The sequence below is a fragment of the Branchiostoma floridae genome, chromosome 4 (assembly GCF_000003815.2).
Source record: "Branchiostoma floridae strain S238N-H82 chromosome 4, Bfl_VNyyK, whole genome shotgun sequence".
NCBI lineage: Eukaryota > Metazoa > Chordata > Leptocardii > Amphioxiformes > Branchiostomatidae > Branchiostoma > Branchiostoma floridae.
In genome coordinates, this window is record NC_049982.1 from 8026537 (window position 1) to 8049070 (window position 22534).

General features: G+C 43.3%; 4 protein-coding genes across 4 annotated transcripts; all 4 read right to left on the bottom strand.

Annotated features, from left to right (window-relative positions):
• Positions 1 to 9200: 9200 nt before the first annotated feature.
• Positions 9201 to 10954, bottom strand: LOC118413839 (EGF-like repeat and discoidin I-like domain-containing protein 3). Its single transcript, XM_035817410.1, has 4 exons — positions 10747 to 10954; positions 10158 to 10310; positions 9598 to 9731; positions 9201 to 9282 (listed from the first exon to the last, which is right to left on the bottom strand). Exons 1-4 carry the CDS (start codon positions 10915 to 10917, stop codon positions 9264 to 9266), a joined length of 477 nt encoding a protein of 158 aa, XP_035673303.1. The 5' UTR covers positions 10918 to 10954; the 3' UTR covers positions 9201 to 9263.
• A 294-nt stretch (positions 10955 to 11248) lies between these two features.
• On the bottom strand, positions 11249 to 13290 carry LOC118413183 (collectin-12-like). Its single transcript, XM_035816394.1, has 3 exons — positions 12808 to 13290; positions 11681 to 11804; positions 11249 to 11394 (listed from the first exon to the last, which is right to left on the bottom strand). The coding sequence occupies exons 1-3, from the start codon at positions 13288 to 13290 to the stop codon at positions 11249 to 11251; spliced, it is 753 nt and encodes a 250-aa protein (XP_035672287.1).
• Positions 13291 to 14540: 1250 nt separating this feature from the next.
• LOC118413834 lies at positions 14541 to 22534 on the bottom strand. Its single transcript, XM_035817403.1, has 6 exons — positions 21811 to 22534; positions 17615 to 17705; positions 16451 to 16563; positions 16106 to 16157; positions 15635 to 15803; positions 14541 to 15082 (listed from the first exon to the last, which is right to left on the bottom strand). The coding sequence occupies exons 1-6, from the start codon at positions 22285 to 22287 to the stop codon at positions 14917 to 14919; spliced, it is 1068 nt and encodes a 355-aa protein (XP_035673296.1). The 5' UTR covers positions 22288 to 22534; the 3' UTR covers positions 14541 to 14916.
• Positions 18014 to 21351, bottom strand: LOC118413833 (keratin-associated protein 9-1-like). The gene is made up of 2 exons (XM_035817402.1): positions 21183 to 21351; positions 18014 to 20812 (listed from the first exon to the last, which is right to left on the bottom strand). The coding sequence occupies exon 2, from the start codon at positions 20750 to 20752 to the stop codon at positions 19673 to 19675; it is 1080 nt and encodes a 359-aa protein (XP_035673295.1). The 5' UTR covers positions 20753 to 20812; positions 21183 to 21351; the 3' UTR covers positions 18014 to 19672.

Here is a 22534-nt window from a genome sequence, read left to right on the forward strand (position 1 = left end):
TGAATCAAAAACAGATAGATAAATTGAACATTAGGTGATAGATATCAAAATGAAACTTACAGCTGATTAAAGACGTAAACAGTAGCGACTGCATTTGTGTTATTTGCAGCTCCACACGACGTCTGTTGGCCACAAGTCTGGACAAAGATACATAGAGCCAAAACGACACACACATGTCTGTACGAACCCGCCATGCCGCGGCTAAAATGTTTACTGGGCACAATAGCCTTTATTCTATAGCCCACAGACTCATTATGTAAATACCTGCAGGATCAAAGAAGCGAAAAAAAAACATCACCCATTGAAGACCACTCGCTGTTACCGCCCCCTAATAAAGAACACGCGAATGACTTTTTTAAATACCAAGGATTTTGCTTTGAGAATTGCGTAACTGGTCACAGTCGGTCTCTTTTGAATCCCTTTGGGTTCTTCTCAAATGTAAATATTGTAAAAGGATAGGTGAAACATAGTAGCCTAGGTATCATCTGATTTCTACCAGGATTCTTACTTTCGCTGCCCTGAAAAAAAATTGCAGTGCCGGGAGTATAAGGAGCCCGGTGAGTAACGTATGTTTGGGATATTCAACAATATATAGTTGGTACCCATAGGCGCATGATGGGCTTGGAAACAAACCTGGTTTGAACAATACGCGAAACCAAACAAGAAGGGCGCATTATATTTCTTGGGCCCCAAGCTGCTTTCCTTGGTACTGAAGCACAACTTCCGGTTTTCTATCTCGTGTTATAAACTAGTTACGGTCGAGAAAGTTGGGTATAAGATAGCTCTTGTGCTCAGGAATAAGTTTGGGTCCCCTAGCGGCTAGTTTTGGAATAGAAGGGGCACGTTTGCAACTTCTAGAGTGGATAACTGAAGAGGGGAACCATATAATTTTTTGGTATGTAGGTACCTTAGACAATGTTGCACGAAATAAAACACTAATCATGTCAAATTGAAGTAATTTTGCATAATTAATGAAAACATTCTACCGTATCAGTTTATATATATATATATATATACTAATATATATATATATATATATATATATATATATATATACATCTTGTCTTGGACATGGTATGGTCTTGACATTTGGGTGGTAGAAAGCTTTTAGGGCCATGACAAGTTGGGTCAAGATTCAGCCTCCTAACATTTAATTTTGGAACTGCAGGGGCGTTTTTGTTATGACATTCTAAACAGGATAACTGCAGAGAGGTAGGACAGATTCCCATCATTTAGGCATGCAGGTAGCCTAGACAAAGATGTTCATAATGATTTACATGTTATGCAAATGATGACTTAATTTTTGGTGATTAATGAGGAAATTCTATAATTCCATTGTTTTCAATAACTGGACTTCAATAAATGTAACGTATCTAAATTATCATAGGTGTAACATAGGCTGATACCAATATGCAAATGTAGACCTGTTTTTCATAATATATGCAAAAAAGTCAAAACCGCTTTATGATTGATGATGGGAATTTTATACTTGTGACATGCGTATGTTGTCAATGATGAACATCACCATGCAACTATCATGTAAATGGGTAATTCATTTGCATAAGATTTTTAAAAGCTCGTAATTTTTCCTGGAGGTATGATGTCATCGAACTCTAGTTTGATAAGGTAACTACAGAACATTGAGTATCTTAAACAGCGAACGCTGGAGTCTAGTTCATTCCAATGACTTACGCAGTGCGGGACAAAGGATTTACTAAGTCTATCAGTTAAATATCTAGAAAGACTGAAATTGAGTTTGATTTATTTCTCCAGGGGGAAGTCGAGAAGATACTCCCGTGTTAGGCCATTGACTAGTTTATAGAATAACAACTAGAGTTCCACGACCCCATACCTTCGCCAAATGACTTTAACCTTTACAACTAGTGTTTGAATTGTGCAAATAAGATCCTAATTTGTATAAATAGTATTCGTTAATCATCTCTTCAATCCAGTTACACAATATGTTAAGAAAGAATGGTTTAACCGCATTTTCTGATACTTAATGCAAATGAGGTCCTCATTTGTATGCAAATGATGTCCCCATTTGCATAATAGAGATCAATGATGTTCACCTGTTCATAACTCCCAAATGCCCCAAGTAAGAAATTCCTGTCATTTACCACAATAGGATTATAGCATTTTCTCATTGATTATGCTAATTGGGTCTTCATTTGCATAATGCTCATCTATCAATATCTTCTTCTCTTACTCATTTACCAAAGTTACCAATGTTGCAATAGTCCTATAATGGAACGGAGCGGGTTTAGACGATTTCCTCATCAATTATGCAAATAAGATTTCAATTTGCATAATAAATAGTTAACTATATGAAGCATCACTTGAGCTATCTACATACCAAAAATTGTGACGATCCGTTAATCCCTTCTTGAGTTATTCCCTTTAAAAATCTGACACTATCCGGCCCCTGCAGTTCCAAAACAAGCCGCTAGGGGACCCAAAACTACACCACTTACTCTCTACCCCAAGAGCTATCTACCACTCAAAAATCATGACCACAGCATATCCAAAACTCGAGATATCAAACGCGGAAGTTAAACTGCAGTACCATAACAAGCCACTAGGGAGCCCAAAATCTAATCATTTTTAGGTATCTTCAAGACCTACCCACATACCAAATATCAATACAATCCATCCAGGGGTTCTTGAGTTATGCTGGTCTTCTACACACACAAACACACACACACACACACACAAACGCTACCCAAAATATAACCTTCTCGGCGAAGGTAATATTGGCAAGGAACATTTGTCTGAACACAGACTGCTGTTTATCAACTGCTGACGTATGCACAGGTGGCATTGAACATTGGGCTGCTCCTGCCGCTGGGGCCGGAAATAACGAGGAACAAGTTGAACGTTCTTGCTGGAAAGCGAGACGGTGTGCAGATGGAACGGTTCAACCCATAACTACAGAATATGTACGCACATTTGAAATACGACGGTAACAGGAAGAGTCACGGTTGGATTACTGGAATGTCTTTTATTAAGTCAAATACACAGTTTATAGCAAGCTGACATCAGTTGGTGGACGTCATTGCCTGCAGATGTCACGTTATCAGCGTCGCAAGATACGAAAACATTGATGGAGGGGGTGGTGGGGGTGTCAGGTGTATCTTACATCTGTACTCCCGCAGTCATTTTAAGGTGTACAGAAATGTTGAAATTAAAGAGTCCATATGTATGTGGAACAGTCTGCTTTATTTCTGGCTATAAATGCCTGATAGGTTCTGAGTGCACAAATAAAGTAGCTACATTTGTATCTCATCATCTCCTTGTTTGCATGCATTAGTCATAATTTCTCCACGACTAAAGACAGTGTAGTAACTAGGAACAGACAGCAACACCAGAATATAAAAACAAGGAATGTAGTCATCCTTCTTTACATCATGAAGCCTTTGACATCTTCATCAAGCCAGTACAAAGTACACACCGGCTACACTACAAAAGTGTACTGCTGTAATCACCAAGACATGATTATTGATATGGAATTGGCTGAATATTATTGTCACAAGCTTGAAATGGGTAAACCTAGAGACCTGAAGTAACTATTGCCTATTGGTGGAGCCATGACTCATTACATGCTACTTCTAAACCCAGCTAAGTCACCTCAAATAATGCAAACAAACACCAAGACAAACAGACCTAAAACAACGTCTCCATTTTTACTTAGATGATTAGCTATTAAAGATAAAAAAACAACAATGTAAAGAAGGTACATCATTCTATTTTCTGTGTACAAAAAACTAATTCCATGTACAAAAGGACTGGTGCATTCAAAGAGGAAAGAATCACTGTCTGCTGAACTGGCAGTTTTGTTAGTGAAAAAATAAACATTTCGACATTCAATTACAACATTGTAGCACAAACCTTCCCTGCTTGAAAACATCTTCCTGGGAGGTGCATATGTCGTTGCACGTCTGACCGTCCCCGAAACGACTACAATCCCGACGGATGGCGAAGATGTATGCTCCTCGGTCGGTGACCGCTGTACAGATGCTCTGTGCCAGCATATCACGGTAGTTGTGGTCTGGTTGAGGAAACGTAGAGAAAATGTGGAAGGTGCAAATATAGACAGTAAATCATTCAATATCCATTCAAAGTGTGGAATATCCATAAGCATGGCAACTTAAGCGTGTAGATGGAACAGTACAACACATGTACTGAAAATGATTTTGACTACCTACTCCTAGCCTGTTTGCTACATGTATACATGTATACACCTATATCTGAAGTATTTACAAAGCAGCACAAATGTTGAAGTGTATATAGACCATGATGCTGTGAACGAGAGCAGGACGCATATGTGGTTACAAATTTAAATATGCAACTTACTCGATCCATTTACTCCAGGTGGTCCGGGTGGGCCCTCTGGTCCAGGAGGACCCTAGGGACATTTGTGATTAGCTGTAATTTTTCTTTCTTCAAAAAACTCTACATTTACAAATATGTCAGAGAGCACTAGTTGATTTATACGGCAGATGATGATGGCGATGCATGGGTCATGCATGTGCTGCTCAAAGTTTGCCAAAATGTGACGCCAAAACAAACTACAGAATTTCAGACCTTCTTAAGAGCTGTTTTTGACAATATAGATTTTATATTCAATTTTTGCTTCTTGGATTTGGAAACCACAATGGCAACGGGTCACAATGATCATAAAACAACTCCGCCCAATGTTCAATAATACACAAACCTATGATTAAAATTATGTTTTTTACAGAACGCTTACACAAAAATGTCCTACCTGTTCGCAAGACGGCTCCCCACACCCTCCACATCCGCACGGAGGCCCGGGCGGCCCGGGAACACCATCACGGCCGTCCCGCCCGTCTCGTCCGGCCGGTCCTTCAGGACAGCGGAAGGGACCTGCTAAATTTGAATATCTACACTGTTTATCATTAGCGACAAAAGGATATTGATGAAAGTGCGTTTCATGTCGCCACTTTTTAACAAAATGAAAGTACAAATGTACGTACGGAGACCTGAGGGTCTACGTCGACGAGCAATTAAACTTAACGAAAACGTAACATAAAAATTTTCCGATACTGCAATAGAAAACGTAACACAACACAACAACTATATATCGTGAATTTGACACAAGACGTATGTCAAGTACAGTGCAAGTGTGCTGACAGTGCAAGCTTCGAGTCTAAGAACGCGAAAATTGTGAATAATGACAAAAAGAAATGTTACATAAACACGCACTTTCAACGGAATCGTTGGATCGCCTGTACCTCCGCAAGGTGGCGTTGTGTTCAGGGACACCGTCAACTTGGTTCGACTTTATAAAAAAAAGCAGATTTAGGCTTTTTGTTTAGCTGCTTGTCTTGGCTCTTGAATGTTCCTAATTGCTATAACATCTCAAGAAGGCAATAAAACAGGGAACCATTGGCCTAAACATTTGCCGCAAACCACGTTACATCCGCTGTATGTTGATAGCATTTCAGACACACAAGAACACTAGAAAGGCCGACATTTGCTTGAGAGCAAATACAGCATATTTCAGCCATCTCCCTCCCCATGCAACAGTAGACAGTTCTAAAATCACCCATGTGTGAAAACGGAACACTTCTGCTTAAAAATCACTTTTACTAAGCACAGTTTAGTCCAAAAAGGAATCTTAAAGAAATACCCCGTGCAAGAATGGACTCTTTCAGTGCACCCCATTGGAGCTTTCACAATAGACCAGTCTAGAAATGCTCCCGCTGAAAACATGGCCTTTGAATCAGAAACCCAGTCCAAAATTAGACTCAGCAAAAGAGTCCCCCCGTGCATGAAAAGGTAAAATAGACCAGTCTAAAAACACTTCAATCTGCTAAAAATAAAATTTTGAATCATCACCCATCCATCCTGAATTTGAAAAAATCCCCCTCCGTCCAAGAATGGACACTTCCTGTGATACCCCTATGTAAAATGGACCAGTGCAAAAATACATCCTCTAAAATAGGACTTTGACATAGTCATGAAGTCCAAAAATTATTCCTTTTGTAAGAATGCCCCCCTCCGTGCAAGAATGGACTATTCCATCATATCCCATGTAAAATTGCAAAATAGACCAGTCCAAAAATACTCCCACTAAAAGACTTTACATAATCATTGGTCCAAATATGAATTTAAAAATAAAAATTAACCCCTCCGTGCAGGAATGGACTCTTCCAGATATATACAGGCTCGCTGATTGGCTGCCGTAACCTACTCAGAATATTAAATCAGCCTACACGAATGGTTGCCAAATAGGTCTTGTATAGACATGTACACGTGCAGTCTGCAGGTGGAGGGTCAACGACCTTGAGGTCATTGACCTCTCTGGCCATTTGAAAATGACCACAAAATCCCAAAATATATCATTTTGAAGTGATTTATGCCAAAAATTATACATAGGTCATTTGGATAAATATCAAGAGCACCCCTTTACCAAATTTCAGGTCATTTGGTTGTGAAACGGGGGTACAGGAGCCAAAAATGTCCTATTTTTGACAAAAAATGGCCAAAAAATCGCAAAATTAAGCATTTTGTTGTACTGTATGCCCAATTGTTGTTGAATCCATGTGCGCATATGTAAAGGGCACTCCTATACAAAAATTTAGGTCATTTGGTTGTGAAACGAGGGTACAGGAGCCAAAAATGTCCTTTTTTGTAAAAAAAATGACCAAAAGTCACAAAATTAAGCAATTTCTTGTACCATATGCCAAAACTGTTATTGAATCTATGTGGGCATATTATTAAAGCATCTCTTTACCAAATTTTAGGTCATTCGACTGTAATACCAGGGTACAGGGAGCCAAAATATACATAAAAATTGCCAAAAACCTCAATAAAATCATTTTAAAGGCAGATATGAAAAAAATGAAAAAAACGTCTAAGGGTATTAGCCCACTCTACCTTTGTGCGAAATTTCAGGTCATTCGGTCCAGGAACGACAGAGATAACGTGTTCCGAAGATTTGACAGGAGAAAGAAGAAAGAAGAAACATTACGAATACAATATATTTCACCATACCTATGGTATGGCTGAAATATAAAAATCTCTATTTTCTTCTAACTACAGACCTAATGCCGAGATGTTAAGGCTAAGAAGCCAGTGTTGTTATGGGGTTAACAGGGGCATATTCACGGTTCATTGAACTTACAGCCATGTACTGTCAGATTTTACTTGCGTGTTGTAGCAAGCCACTGGCAAAAAATACCTCTCGAAAGTTGTGTTCCTCAGCATGCCCGAGTTGGACCTTGGTTTCCAGCACAGCCAGTCTCTCCCTCAAAGCCGCCCCGTCAGCTTTCTCCTTCTGTAACTCCGCACGTTCGCTGTCTAGTTGAGTCTTCAGGGACGACAGTTGGATTTTCAGGGCCGTTATTTCCTCCTTGTGCGAGAACGCTTCCTCCTTGTCTCCAGTAGCGGCGCTTTACTTGATCTCCATGGCCAAGGTACGATCCTTCAGCGTCAGGATCTGATCTTTCAGTTGAGACACTTCTTGGGAGCAGTGAGACACGTCTTGCGAGGACTTCTCACGGACATGCTTAACTTCGTGAGCGAGGAAGACGAGGGCCGCCACCACCAGCACCCCCGCTCCGGCCGCCACGGCCACCGTCACCGGTCGGGCCGCGCCGGATCGGTCTCGGCGGGCCCGGCCGGCAACTTCGCTTACGTGAAGAAGCTTCTCAGAGCTCATCGTCAGCTTGTGTCGACAACAGACTAACAGAGAGAGGACAAATCTATAACGTCCCTTTCTGTTGCCCGAGAGCACTTCCACCCTTCAACAGTCGGGACTTGAAGTAAGAAAATATACCCTGTAAGAAGAATGCGTAATTTACAGCAACGTTAACGTTTCAGAGTACAGAAGCATTGATTGGTTGAGGTGTACAAGTGGTGTGATCTCCCAACAATGCCACCTTTGCACTTGACGTCACAACGTCAACACGGCAGCAGTTGGTAAACAGCTGTGTCTTTTGTTCAGACGAATGTTCCACACCAACAGTCCGAAAGGAAGGAACGGGGAAACGTAACCTTTTCTTTTCCGTGAAACAAAGTGAGAAAGTGTTTGTTTTGTAAAGAGCTGGTGTAGTCGCTCTCATGGTCATTCACATCGACCCTACATATAAAAACATGAAACTCCGTTGTTCATTTTTTTAGTTAACCGCTTCGGAATGATGATGTGATGTAAACATAATAGACAATGCGTTTATGTAAAACTGCAGCTGTACAGAAATGTTGCAATAAAAGAGTCTATATGTATGTGAAACAGTATGCTTTATTTCTGACTTTAAATGCCTGATAGGCTCTGAGTACACAAATGAAGTAGAGACATTTGTATTTTATCATCTCCTTGTTTGCATATATTAGTCAAAATATCTCCACGACTAAAGACAGTGTAGTAATTAAGGACAGCAACACCAGCATACAAAAACAATGAATTTTGTAATCCTTCTTAACATCACGAAGTCATTGACATCTTTATCAAGCCAGTACACAGATCACATGGCTACAATATAAATGTGTAATGCTGTGCAGCTGTAATCACCAGGACACGGTAAATTAGCTGTACGTTGTTCTCACAACTACAGACCTGAAGTAACTGTTGGTAGAGGAACTTCCTTCTTGGCTTTTCTCATTAAATCAATTATCATTAAAGAAAATTCAATGATAGAATCATTACGTGCCACTTCTGAATTTCTTGTAAATAGAGTTAAATTAGAGTAAAAGAAGAAAACTGGTGTTTCACTTCAAACTACGAAGCAGATACATGTACATTAGGGCTGGGTATCGGTATAGTGTACCGGTACAAAACCGGTTTTTCTTATTGGACCGGTCCAGAAAAAACGGACCTGAAAAAATTAGGTGGACCGGATGTTGGACCGATTAGAAAATTAACAGATTATTTTATCAGGCATTCACACGTTTTGGCGCTTGCAGGTGGAAGAAAATAACAAGAGTGAAGTAGAATAGAGTTTATAGTAAATTTCTACCACGTTTTACAGCCAATCGTACAGGTGCAGTAAGCGTTGAAGGATTTTAAAACGCTAGTGTAAGTCTAATACTCCACCAAATAGATCTCTTTGTAGTGAAATGGACCATTGGTATGAGTCATACTGCATCAGGTCCAGGTTCAGGTCCGGACCTGGACCTAATCCTTTGGACCTGAACCGGACCTGGACCTGAATTTTCTGTACCGGTACCCAGCCCTAATGTACATGTATCCTGTTATGTGCAAATCTGTGCTTTGGAAATCTCCAGTCTTCATGCTGCGTCTAGTCACCGGTGCAGTCCCTACAGAGGAGAACAAAAATGATTTGTTGTAGAGTTGTATATCAGTTAATGCACAATGAAAATCGTCACTGATGCCTTTACTTTTACATTTCGCTATGCGTGTGTTGTTCACTTTGTCATAGGTCATCAAGTTTCCTTGCTGTTTCTGTACCAGGGTTTATTTTTACAGGAAGGGGTTGCTTGAGCCTCGTCGAACAGTGGACCCCAATTTCATGTTTTTTTTTTTCTGAAAGGTGAGGTACCCTTTCCCGGATCTATTGAAAATCACCTTATGTGAAGTCACATGGAAAGAGAAAACTCCAGTAGTGTACTTACTGCCCCAAGACCTCCACCCGCATGCTGATGTGTCCAGTCCATGTCTGCGGCCAGAACCGGACGTAACGTGCAGTTACCAGCGGGTCCAACAGGTGACGCACTTCGGTGTCCTGATCAGTGTTGCCAGAGAAGACCTGGGGTGGTATTGTGAAAAATACAATGCGGAAAAGTGCAGAAAAATAGGTGTGTTGCACATTGTTGATGTCGGCCGAGGTACATAACCCAACATCTTGTTGGAGATATCCAAATTACCGAATGTCCAAGACTTGCCGAACGCCAAAACAACCGGGGACCTGTTCCCCAATACCATGAAACTAGGGTAACTCCTGAAAAATCACATTAGTTACACAAACAGCTATGGTGTGATATGTGCATCATCTCGCGCAAACGGGTAGGCGACGCGCTAAAGTACATCCGAATGCAGCAAATGGATCGTGAGATACAGCTACGAATAGCATAGCAACCCCAACTACAATACTCCGTCAAGAGGTGATCCTCCTTCACAGAGTAAAAACATTCTTGGAAATATCAAACTTGTGCAGAAGACAATGATTACCAACCTTCTCACGCCCCAGTTTGTCCAGGTATGTAGACCACGTGCTTCCGTCTCTGCTGAAGCGTAGTTTGTAGGAGGTTACCCTTTGTAGATAAGTGTCGCTGGACCTACCCTGGGTGATAACTCCAGCTACAGTAGTCTCTGCTCCCACGTCAACCTGGACAGGAGGAAAACGGCATCCTGGTACGTTATTCAGGGTACCTATTCTACTTTTGTATCTGTACATATTCTACATTTGCGTCAAGTTTTTCACCCAATATATTAACAACGTAAGTTACGTAACCAGGTCTCACGTACATTCACGGTGTCTTGTTAGATTCTCCGGGATATGGTGTTAGTCGTTGTCTTCTAATAAATATTTATTGTATCTTATAAAAACTATATCAAACTGTTGTTCAAACATAAACAGAAAATGCGACAGTACATAGCCACTACAACCAATGGCAGCAAAAATGAAAGAAACTGGTCAGAAGATGTTAGCCGGGGGAAGAAGAATAATTTGACGAAAGGAACCAAAGAATATAACGACAGTCAAACATATGAATCAAGGGCACAATTACAAAGCAAGTTGCACCGTGCGGTGGTCCTCTCACCTGTAGCCACTGGTTGGTGTTCAGCGGGTGTGCGGCACACCAGGCTCCGGCCCATCCTCCCTGGCTTGTGAGACTCTCCTCCAGGGAATGAGGACGAGCTTTGCTGGTGGCACAATCCGGGTGTGTAGTGGATGCAGTGATGTGGCCATCAGGAATAGCGCCGCTCTCCATACCTAGTGGTACTGCAGTGCACGATTGCTACATACAGGATGTGACATTGGTGGTAGAGGTCATGTCATTCAATATCCATTGATCCACATACGGTGCAACATCCATTTCGCATTGCCCAAGACCCCGATACAACAGCTACACATGTCTCTGTTATGGCAAACTGTTTAACAAAGGTTACTAGCGAACACTATGTCTAAAGCTTGTCTATGTCTAAGTTCCACGTAGGTTGATGTAACTTAAGTTTACTGATTATATCGATTCCAAATAAAATGTTCGCCTCAAGCTGAAGCTCGTTAGCACAAGAACAGGTCACCTTGCTATATGACAATAACTACAGTACTGTACGCACCAGACAGGATTGTCCTCCACACCCTCCACATCCACCAGCCGGACCGGGAGGACCCGGCGGACCGGGAGCACCATCACGGCCGTCCCGCCCGTCTCGTCCGGCCGGTCCTTCAGGGCCTAGGAAGGGACCTGGGCAGCAGTAAGGTTTACCATTACTTAACAAAAATACTTAACAAAAATACATGATCACAAAATGCACTATCATATACTAGTAGCGTTAAATTTTTGATGGTATCAGACGAGATGGAATAACAATAAGGACAATCTCCACTCTGGCACTATCGTAGTCAACTTTCTCGCGAAAATGGAACAGACAGGTGACCATTAACGGTTACCTGTGAAGTAACCACCGATCAACGTCTATGTATCCCTGGTGCATTAAAAAACCCATAGGAATTGAGTAATGTCTTCCCACCTAAGCCGTAGGGTGTTGTGACGGTGTTGGCCGCTCTCTTGGACCGCCGCATGGTGGCGCTGTGATCTCCGGCATGCTTGACATCATCACTGACTTGACTCGGTTTCACATCGGTGTCAGTCTCCTGTTGTATTAAAAATGTTCAAAACTTTACTCCGCATCCGCACTTATAGGTTCCATAAAGCACACTGTGGTTATGTCCTTGAAATTATCCTGCGAAGGACAGTTGTTTTAGTCCAGTCAGGTTTCATCCAATCAGAGATCCGTGTGCATGCATCATGTGTACCGTTTGGTACCGGCCGGTTACGTTGTCATGATTACACATTGCGATAAAACAAGGAAAGGGTTTAGGGCATACTTCAACTACAAATGAAGTGTTTCCAAGTTGATTTATAGCTTGTCTTCTGAGCAGTCTGGTAGTAGAAAGTAGCCATTTTACTTTCTGCATGTTGTTCCCAACTTCCAGTCACGCGTTATTTTGTCAAGTCTCTGGAATCAAGCCTTAACTGACTTAACTCGACAAGTCTAAGTCGGCCTTACCACTCATGCTTATGATTGTAACATTGTGCAAACGTACCACACATTATCATGATGCTACTTTCAGACAGTTTATGTAAACCATCTCCCCTATTATTCCACATCATCACCGCACACATCGACACAGTTCACTGCGTACAGCTATCTAAAGTAGAAAAAACAGACATGTCGAGTTTTTGCCCGAGGCAGGTTACCTGTCATGAGGTGTGGGTGACCCAACCTGCCCAATTATCCGTGGTGTTCATGTGTATGATATATATAGTCAGAACGTATTTTTGTTTTTGAGAAAATATGAGACAATTGTAGTTCTGAACGCTATCATATTGCTTCCCTGGCGATGGTGAAATTTAGCGTAAAGTGAGGGAGAGGTTAATGTAAGCTTTACAAGTTGATTGGATGCTGACACAGACATATCCAAAACCTGAGATTATACCGTTGTAGCTTAAATCTGGTATATTTGACAACATAACCGAACCTGAATATAAAAAGACTGAAGAACTTTCAATTATAGCTCACTATGATGTGATGTTGTCAACAGGGAGGCCGCTAATGTTATGGAAGCACTGAGAAGAATTTGTGCCCCCCCTTACCTCATGAGATGTTTCGTACGTTGGTTCTTGTTCGTTTTCGACACCGAGTTGGAACTTGGTTTCCAGCACAGCCAGTCTCTCCCTCAAAGACGCCCCGTCAGTTTTCTCCTTCTGTAACTCAGCCTTGAGAGACGACATCTCCGCACGTTCGCTGTCTAGTTGAGTCCTCAGAGACGACAGTTGGATTTTCAGGGCCGTCACTTCCTCCTTGTCTCCAGTAGCGACGTTTTGCTTGATCTCCATGGCCAATGTACGATCCTTCAGCGCCAGGATCTGGTCATTTGCCTTCGCTAGTTGATCTTGCAGTTGACTTGCGTTCTTTCGCACATGCTTGACCTCGTGAGCGAGGAAGACGAGGGCCGCCACTACCAGCACCCCCGCCCCGGTCGCCACGGCCACCGTCACCGGTCGGGCCGCGCCGGGTCGGTCTCGGCGGGCCCGGCCGGTAACTTCGCTTACGTTAAGCAGCTTCTCCGAGCTCATTGCGAGAATGTAACTTGGCGTGATCAAAAATTTCTTACTGTAGACAATTTTCCACCCGACCGAGGACAATGTTGCAGTGTCAGATACCGAAATGCGCAGCTGATATGAAGAATACCAGTGGTCGAGGTCATTGATTAGAACCCCTGTGGCATTCAAGTATATTCATGCATGAAACCTTTACTAAACGCTTTAAAGTACTAGTACTTAGCACGCCCGCCTCCTGGCGGCTTTACAGCAAACCGCACGCTATTTCTCTTTACACATCTTATGATTTAACATGTCATTCAACTGTCATTATTCGTGAAAGGTTTCGTTATTATCCGTTCATCATTAGGAGGTGCTTTGGAGGTCCTAACCATAAATTTTCTCCTGAGAAAATTGCATGCAACACCACATCACTACACTAATCCTGTCCAAGTAAGAACTCGCATGCATGTATACGTGACCTTTTCCTACTTGAATAAACACATAATGACTAAATGTTTTGAGGCCTAGTCACAACACATAGGGCAGATTGGTCCGAGAGTTCACTGAATGCTTGCTCCATTCAAATAAACCTGACCCTGAAGAAAAAGGCAGAAGAGAAAAGCACATTAACTTATTAGCTTCCATCAAAACCACGATGAAAGGAAAGAAAATCAGGCAAGTCAGAAAACGCTAATCTCCAAGCAGATCCTACAATGGCATAAGATAGTACCAAACTGGCCAAGGAGTGTAGTCAGTCAAGAGGTGTCCATTTTCCATGTAGCGAAACTCACTCCTAAGCCGGCTTCACTCCTCTGCCAGCTTTTGATACTATCTTATGCTACCGTAGGATCTGCTTGGAGATTAGGAAAACACTTAGCCTGGGCTAGCTATAGATCGAGACGTGTCGGAAAGGCGAGAAGATATTCCTTTCGAAGATCAACTGTCAGGAAAAAATAGGCGATCACACAATCTAAAGCAGAGACAGACCAAGATTCCTAACTTTTGCTCACTTTGAAATACATGAGTTGAATTCTGTTGCAATATCTAGCTAGATTATGTGATCTATAATACATTCGAACAATAACGTTAAGTTTACATGATATGGCAGAGACAAACCAAGAATTCTAACTTTCGCTCACTAGAAATTACAGTGAATCAATTTCTGTTGCAATGGCTAGATTATCTGAGAACATGTATGTTATGTGTTTATATATTTTTATCAAGTACAAGTATCGTTATGACTTTATCGGGAGAAAGTCATAACATTAAGATGCACTGAGATATTAGTGTTTAGATTGTTTATTGAGCAGCACACCGAATTTGCACAAACATCACAGAGACAATATGGACATACAGAAATTCTCTATTGTTTATTGTACAGCATGTCGAACAGACAAAGTCACGTAGAAGCAAATACAAAATACTAGTAACTTGAGAAATACATAGAAAGATTCTTCCCGGCTCAAGTGATAAATTGTTAATTGATGGATATTATAATACAGCAAAGGAAACATGTCTGAAAGTGCCTTGTATTATTTTCGGAAACAAAAGAACATAACCTAAGAATTTAATAGATCTGGATTTGAATCGGATATTGGTTAGACGTGCTGTTTGATATATATTCACTTGACAATCTCTAATCTTGGTAAGATGCTAGAGCTAGCGAACGCGACAGCAACAGTAGTTTGGTCCGCAGCTGGGATGGGCACAGCCACCATGATAGCGATATGCGGCAGGGCCAACTTTTCCAGCGTCAGTGTTGTGGTCGGATGAAAGGACAGGCCGACCTCCGTACACATGTATGGCATCAAAGCACTCTGAGGTGCTGTGGAAAAGAAATCATCATCAACAAATCATGATACTAACGTTATATATCATATAGTGGCTAAATGATCACACATACGCGCGCGCGCACACACACACATGCGCATACACACACACACACATATATGCACATACACACACACACACATGTACACACATAAATATTGCATATATAGACATATGTCTATATATATTTATATATATATATATATATATATATAGAGAGAGAGAGAGAGAGAGAGAGAGAGAGAGAGAGGTGCAGTGCCGTGTCGTACAGATAGATACAGTGACAGTATTTGTCAAAAACTAGAATTTGCGCACAGAGCCACACCGACTTATCTTGATAATTCTGGTGACAGAGAACCACGACTTTATAACACAAAAAATACTGTGCCATTCAACAAAGACGTTTGATAGCAAACTCATTTCGTGAACAAAAGGACTGGTGCATTCAAATATTCAAAGAGGAAAGAATCACTGTCTGCTGAACTGGTAGTTTTGTAATTGAAAAAATAAACATTTCGACATTCAATTACAACATTGTAGCACAAACCTTCCCTGCTTGAAGACATCTTCCTGGGAGGTGCATATGTCGTTGCACGTCTGACCGTCCCCGTTACGACTACAATCCCGACGGATGGCGAAGATGTATGCTCCTCGGTCGGTGACCGCTGTACAGATGCTCTGTGCCAGTACATCACGGTAGTTGACGTAGTCTGTGCCTGATTGAGGAAACGTAGAGAAAATGTAGAAGGTACAATAATAGACAGTAAATCATTCAATATTCATTTAAAGTGTGGAATATCCCTTAGCATGCCAACTAAAGTCTTTAGACGGATACAACACATGTGCTGTACATGATTTTGACTACTAAGAGGATCTAGGACTACCTACTCCAAGTCTGTTTGCCACATGTGTACACCTATACCTGAGGTATTAACAAAGCAGCACAAATGTTGAAGTGTATAGAGACCATGATGATGTGAACGAGAGCAGGACTTGTGGTCACAAACGTGGAACTTACATGATCCATTTACTCCAGGTGGTCCAGGCGGGCCCTCTTGTCCAGGAGGACCCTGAAAACATTTGTGATTTAGCTGTAATCTTTCTCTCTTCAACAAACTCTACGTTTACAAATATATGTCAGAGAGCACTGGTTGATTACGGCAGATGATGATGGCGATGCATGTGCTGTTCAAAACGTGACGCCAAAACAAAGAATTTTAGTCCCTTTAAGAGTTTTTTTTTTATTTTTTGCATTATTTATTCAATTTGGCTTCTTGGATTTGGAAACGTGTCACAATGATCATAAAACGACTCCGCCCAATGTTCAATAATACGCAAGCTTATAAGGCTATATATGCCATACCTGTTTGCAAGACGGCTCCCCACACCCGCACGGAGGCCCGGGCGGCCCGGGAACACCATCACGGCCGTCCCGCCCGTCTCGTCCGGCCGGTCCTTCAGCACCTCGGAAGGGACCTGTAACAGTTGCAGTGATCGAGGTTTACACCGTGTAAGTTGATATCATTACCAGCTCGGATATCGTGAAGTTTTCGTCCGTTTCATCAAAAACTACGTAGAAATAGCGAAAAAATAACACTTTTTTTCCATTTATCCAATATAAAACGTAACAAAACACATAAGACGCGCCAAACGAAAATCGGTTTGGCTGGGGAAGCCATCTATACCTCGCTAAAGCTAGGTGCACAACCCGCCGTACGTGCAATTTGTCCGTACGTTTGTTTGGGAGGCCACGTCCGCCACGTATTTCTGAAAACGTGGGGAACGACTGGCAAGAGCAGGTAGGGAGTACGTCAACGCACGTCACTTGCACGGTTGCGCAAGGTGTAAGTACGTTGTCTGCACGCCACGACTGGCTGCGAGCGGTTGTGTTCATCGTACGTTGCGCAAGTGGTAGGTGAGTTGCACGTGGTTACAACGTCCGGTCTCTGTGCGGTTGCCACGTTTGCATTGCGTCGGCATTCACAGGTGAACAAGTGAAGCGCGGAGTAAGCACGAAACACGCAATCACCACGTGCGCAGCACGCACGTGCTACGTGCGCCGTCCGTACAACAATTGACAAGTGAGAAAACTCAAGGAGCCAGTGCGTTGTGCGCTCATTGGCTGTACAGGGGCGAATCCGCAGCCCGATCGCAGAGAAAGTGCTGCATGCACTTAAAATTCTACGGCGTGTCTGCGTGCTCCCAAATCCGTCGAATTTCCTACGAGTTCGTACAGAGACGGTACTTACCACTTACGGATACCAAAAGATTGCCCACGTTTTGGCATGTAGACAGCACGTATTTGTACGTACGGCGGGTTGTGTCCCTAGCTTAACGGAGTTGGACGATCACTGATCTATTGCGTGGGGGGCTATTGTAAAATTTCCCCGCGGCATATCGGACAACAGCGCCAACTTTAGAATTTAACGACGTGTAAACTGTTTATACTAAAAGGGAAATGATCACAATATGACAAAATTGCATCAACAAGCACAATTCTCTCTCAAAACTCAGCTAACATACATACCGTAAGGTGTGACAGAGTTGGGGGATCGCCTGTACCTCCGCAAGGTGGCGTTGTGTTCAGGGACATCGTCAGCTTGGTTCGGCTTCCCGCCCTTCAGACATAAAGAAAGTTAAGTCGATGGAGGTTAGACATGCAGCTAATAAGATACGTTAGATAACAGTTCATTCAAGAACTGGATAAAAAGGAGTGAAAATTCTATTCCCTCCCGAGGGCAAAGCCATTATTGTTATAGGGTTGAATTAAAAACAAGAACGTATTCACGCTTCATTGAACTTAGAGCCATGCACGGAAAGAATTTACTTCCGTGTTGTAGCAACATCACCCCCGTTAAACTCCAGCTCCGGCCCGCACGGTCCAGCTCTTGCCCGCACGGTCCAGCTCCGGCCCGCACTGATTCCAGCTCCGGCCCGCACGTTCCAGCTCCGGCCCGCACGTCCCAGCTCCGGCCCGCACGGTCCAGCTCCGACCCGCACGGTCCCTTTTTCACTAAAACATTAGCCAAAAAAGTTTAAAAGTTGCTCGTTTTAAGAAAATGTCGAAACGACATGCAAAACGTTTTAGTGCATTCGTTGGTTAACATGTTTACCCATCCTCTGACCAAATATGACGGCCCAAGACCCGCTGGTTTTTGAGATTACCCCATACCTCCGGTCGCGATACCATAAGTCAGGCGCGCCTAGGCATAGAACACCATGGCCAATGAAAGTTTTCGCTTTACGCACAGAAGGAACGCACGATCTTTAATAAATACAGATAACATGGATAACATGACTGTCCATTTTCACAACGTTAATTTAATAAACGGTGGTCTGACCATGACGGGGTTCCTCTTGCGACACTCATCATGCCCCTGAATGACTTCTATGTGGCTAACAAAAATGCCTATGATAGAGACTACTTACTTGTCTGTGGATAACAAAATGCCCATGGTAGAGACTATTTACTTGTATGTGGATAACCAAATGCCCATGCTAACAATACATAACTATCAGGATGATGCATATCACCTCATATCTATAGATGCTTACAAATTAACATGTCTGATACACATGTATACCATGCATATGGAAACAGTTGTTGACTTGTTGTACTTTTAATTCTTATGGTGAGCACATGAGCAACAAATGAGATGTATTGGTCATGCCCAAAAGTTTGTGTATCCTGAAGAAAGTTGTGTAACAGAAGGTTTTACGTTTTGGTTATGCCAATTGCTGTTTAACAGTTGTTAAACATATTGAATAGGAACTAGATAAATGCTTGTCATGTATATACAACTTAACCTGAACATAACAGAAAATGAATGAAAGTGTTAGCAGGAACAAATCATGTATTTTCCATGCACGTTGCTACTGCAGTTGTAAACAACATCATTATGTGTTGCAATGGTCTGAAAGAGTAGAAAAAATACTGAAAACAGCATGTAAGTTTACAGAATAAAGAGGGTGACTAATCTTACTTAGAATGCATTGAAAATGAAGTCGAGTGATCAATGTTTTGTTTTCAAATGTCTTTTGTACTGGTGCTGGCCTTTGTATTTCCCCCCACACATTCCACATGACACAGTCGTATGTGTGGACATGTGTCTGACCATGCTGTCCTTCCTCTTAAAGGTAGTTTGGCAAGTTTCACATGTGAATGGCCTGAGGTTATCATGAGTAATCACATGCCTCTCTAACTTGCTATTAGAAGAGAATGTCTTGGAGCAAGAGCCACACTCAAAGAAATTGCTGGTGTCCTTTCTATGATATTTTTCCCTATGGTAATAGAGAGGAGCAGCCGCTGTAAACTCTCTGTCACATTTGTCAACAGTACACTTCTGGGTCTTGGGAGAATGCAGCTGTTGATGTTTCCTCAGTCCACCTGCTGACTTGAATTTTTTGTCGCACTGGGCACATTCAAGTAGCTTACCATAATGGATAAAAGTGATGTGTGACTTTAAGCTGGAATTGTCATGAAAATTCGCATCACAGCGTGTACACTTGTACTCTCCATCATGCCATCTCTTGTGCCTGGCCAGATATTTATTCGATTGGAATGTTTTACCACATAACTCACACATCAAGTAGTGTGGCAGTGGAGCAGGGTCATCCATGTGTCCTGACACTGGAGCAGAGTCATCCAGGTGTTCTGGCAGTGGATCAGGGTCATCCAGGTGTTCTGACAGTGATTCAGGGTCATGCAGGTGTTCTGACACTGAAGCAGGGTCATCCAGGTGTTCTGACAGTGAATTAGGGCCATGCAGGTGTTCTGACCCTGGAGCAGGGTCATCCAGGTGTTCTGACAGTGGAGTAGGGTCATCCAGGTGTTCCGACAATGAATCAGGGTCATCCATGTGTTCTGACTGTAAATTAGGGCCATCCAGGTGTTCTGACACTGGAGCAGGGCCATCCAGGTGTTCTGACACTGGAGCAGGGTCATCCAGGTGTTCTGACAGTGGAGCAGGGCCATGCAGGTGTTCTGACACTGGAGTAGGGTCATCCAGGTGTTGTGGCAGTGGAGCAGGGCCATGCAGGTGTTCTGACACTGGAGCAGGGTCATCCAGGTGTTCTGACACTGGAGCAGGGTCATCCAGGTGTTCTGACAGTGGAGTAGCGTCATCCAGGTGTTGTGGCAGTGGAGCAGGGCCATGCAGGTGTTCTGACACTGGAGCAGGGCTATGCGGGTGTTGTGGCAGTGAATCAGGGCCATGCAGGTGTTCTGGTAGTGAATAAGGACCATGCAGGTGTTCTGGCAGTGGAGCAGAGCCATGCAGGTGTTGTGGCAGTGAATCAGGGCCATGCAGGTGTTCTGGCAGTGGAGCAGGGCCATGCAGGTGTTGTGACAGTGAATCAGGGCCATGCAGGTGTTCTGGTAGTGAATCAGGGCCATGCAGGTGTTCTGGTAGTGAATAAGGACCATGCAGGTGTTCTGGCAGTGGAGCAGAGCCATGCAGGTGTTGTGGCAGTGAATCAGGGCCATGCAGGTGTTCTGGCAGTGGAGCAGGGCCATGCAGGTGTTGTGACAGTGAATTAGGGCCATGCAGGTGTTCTGGTAGTGAATAAGGACCATGCAGGTGTTCTGGCAGTGAATCAGGGCCATCCAGGTGTTGTGACAGTGAATCAGGGCCATGCAGGTGTTCTGGTAGTGAATCAGGGCCATGCAGGTGTTCTGGCAGTGGACTGTACTCCAAGAGGTGGAGCAGCGATTGATGTACTATTGCTGTGGGTAAACAAATAAGGCACTTCTAAAGGTTGGAAACAAGTTTAACTCTATGTTGGCTAAGAATTATCCAAGGTAGGTGACAAAGTTAACTGATGTGTGAGAAATTATAGCTTAGAGGCTTTAATACTGATAAATATCTTGGAAAGAACACTCCATTGAGCACGTATGGGTGGACAATGTCTGAAATCCGGCGTCCAGAGAGAAGTAACAATCTACTTTTAATTCAGAACATGAGTGATATTAAATAATAAATGATGAAAAAATATCGACAGGTGTATAAATGCAATTTGGGGGCACGTATAGTGTAGCACTTTGTCAAGCAGTTATGTTACTTTGCACAGGCTATTATGATCGAAATAAAGATTACCTGAGATGTCCATATTTTGTACGGTCCTGCTTAGTTAGATTTTCCCGCGCTGTTGGTGATGCGTTATCCACTTCCGGGGCAGTCAGGGGCATGATGGGTGTCGCAAATAGGGACCGGGTCATGGACTACCGTTTGAAGTTGTGAAAATGGACAGTCATGTTATCCATGTTATCTGTATTTATTAAAGATCGTGCGTTCCTTCTGTGCGTAAAGCGAAAACTTTCGTTGGCCATGGTGTTCTATGCCTAGGCGCGCCTGACTTATGGTATCGCGACCGGAGGTATGGGGTAATCTCAAAAACCAGCGGGTCTTGGGCCGTCATATTTGGTCAGAGGATGGGTAAACATATTAACCAACGAATGCGCTAAAAAGTTTTGCATGTCGTTTCGACATTTTCTTAAAACGAGCAACTTTTAAACTTTTTTGGCTAATGTTTTAGTGAAAAAGGGACCGTGCGGGTCGGAGCTGGACCGTGCGGGCCGGAGCTGGACCGTGCGGGCCGGAGCTGGAACGTGCGGGCCGGAGCTGGAATCAGTGCGGGCCGGAGCTGGACCGTGCGGGCAAGAGCTGGACCGTGCGGGCCGGAGTTTAACGGGGGTGAACATAAGCAAGCTACGGGCAAAAATACCTCTCGAAAGTTGTGTTCCTCAGCATGCCCGAGTTGGAACTTTGTTTCCAGCACAGCCAGTCTCTCCCTCAGAGACGCCCCGTCAGCTTTCTCCTTCTGTAACTCCGTACGTTCGCTGTCTAGTTGAGTCTGCAGGGACGACAGGTGGATTTTCAGGGCCGTCATTTCCTCCTTGTGCGAGGACGCTTCCTCCTTGTACCCAATAGCGGCGTCTTGCTTAATCTCCATAGCCAAGGTACGATCCTTCAGCGCCAGGATCTGATCTTTCAGTTGAGGCACTTCTTGGTAGCAGTGAGACACTTCTTGCGAGGACTTCTCTCGCACATATTTGACCTCGTGAGCGAGGAAGACGAGGGCCGCCACCACCAGCACCCACGCCCCCACCGCCACGGCCACCGTCACCGGTCGGGCCGCGGCTCGGTCTCGGCGGGTCCGGCCGGTAACCTCGCCTGCGTATGCGGCCTTCTCCGAGCTCATTGTCAGCTTGTAGCGAGAACAGACTAACAAACTAAGGACAAATCTATAACGTCACTTTCTGTTGCCCGAGAGCACTTCCACCCCTCAACAGTCGGGACTTGAATAAGAAGGAAGAAAAATGCCCTGTAAGAAGAATGCGTAGTTTACAGCAACGTCACGGGGTACAGAAGCATTGATTGGTTGAGGTGTGCAGGTGAGGTGTCATTTCCCATGGCCAATGCCACCTGTGCGTACGACAGCAGTTGAT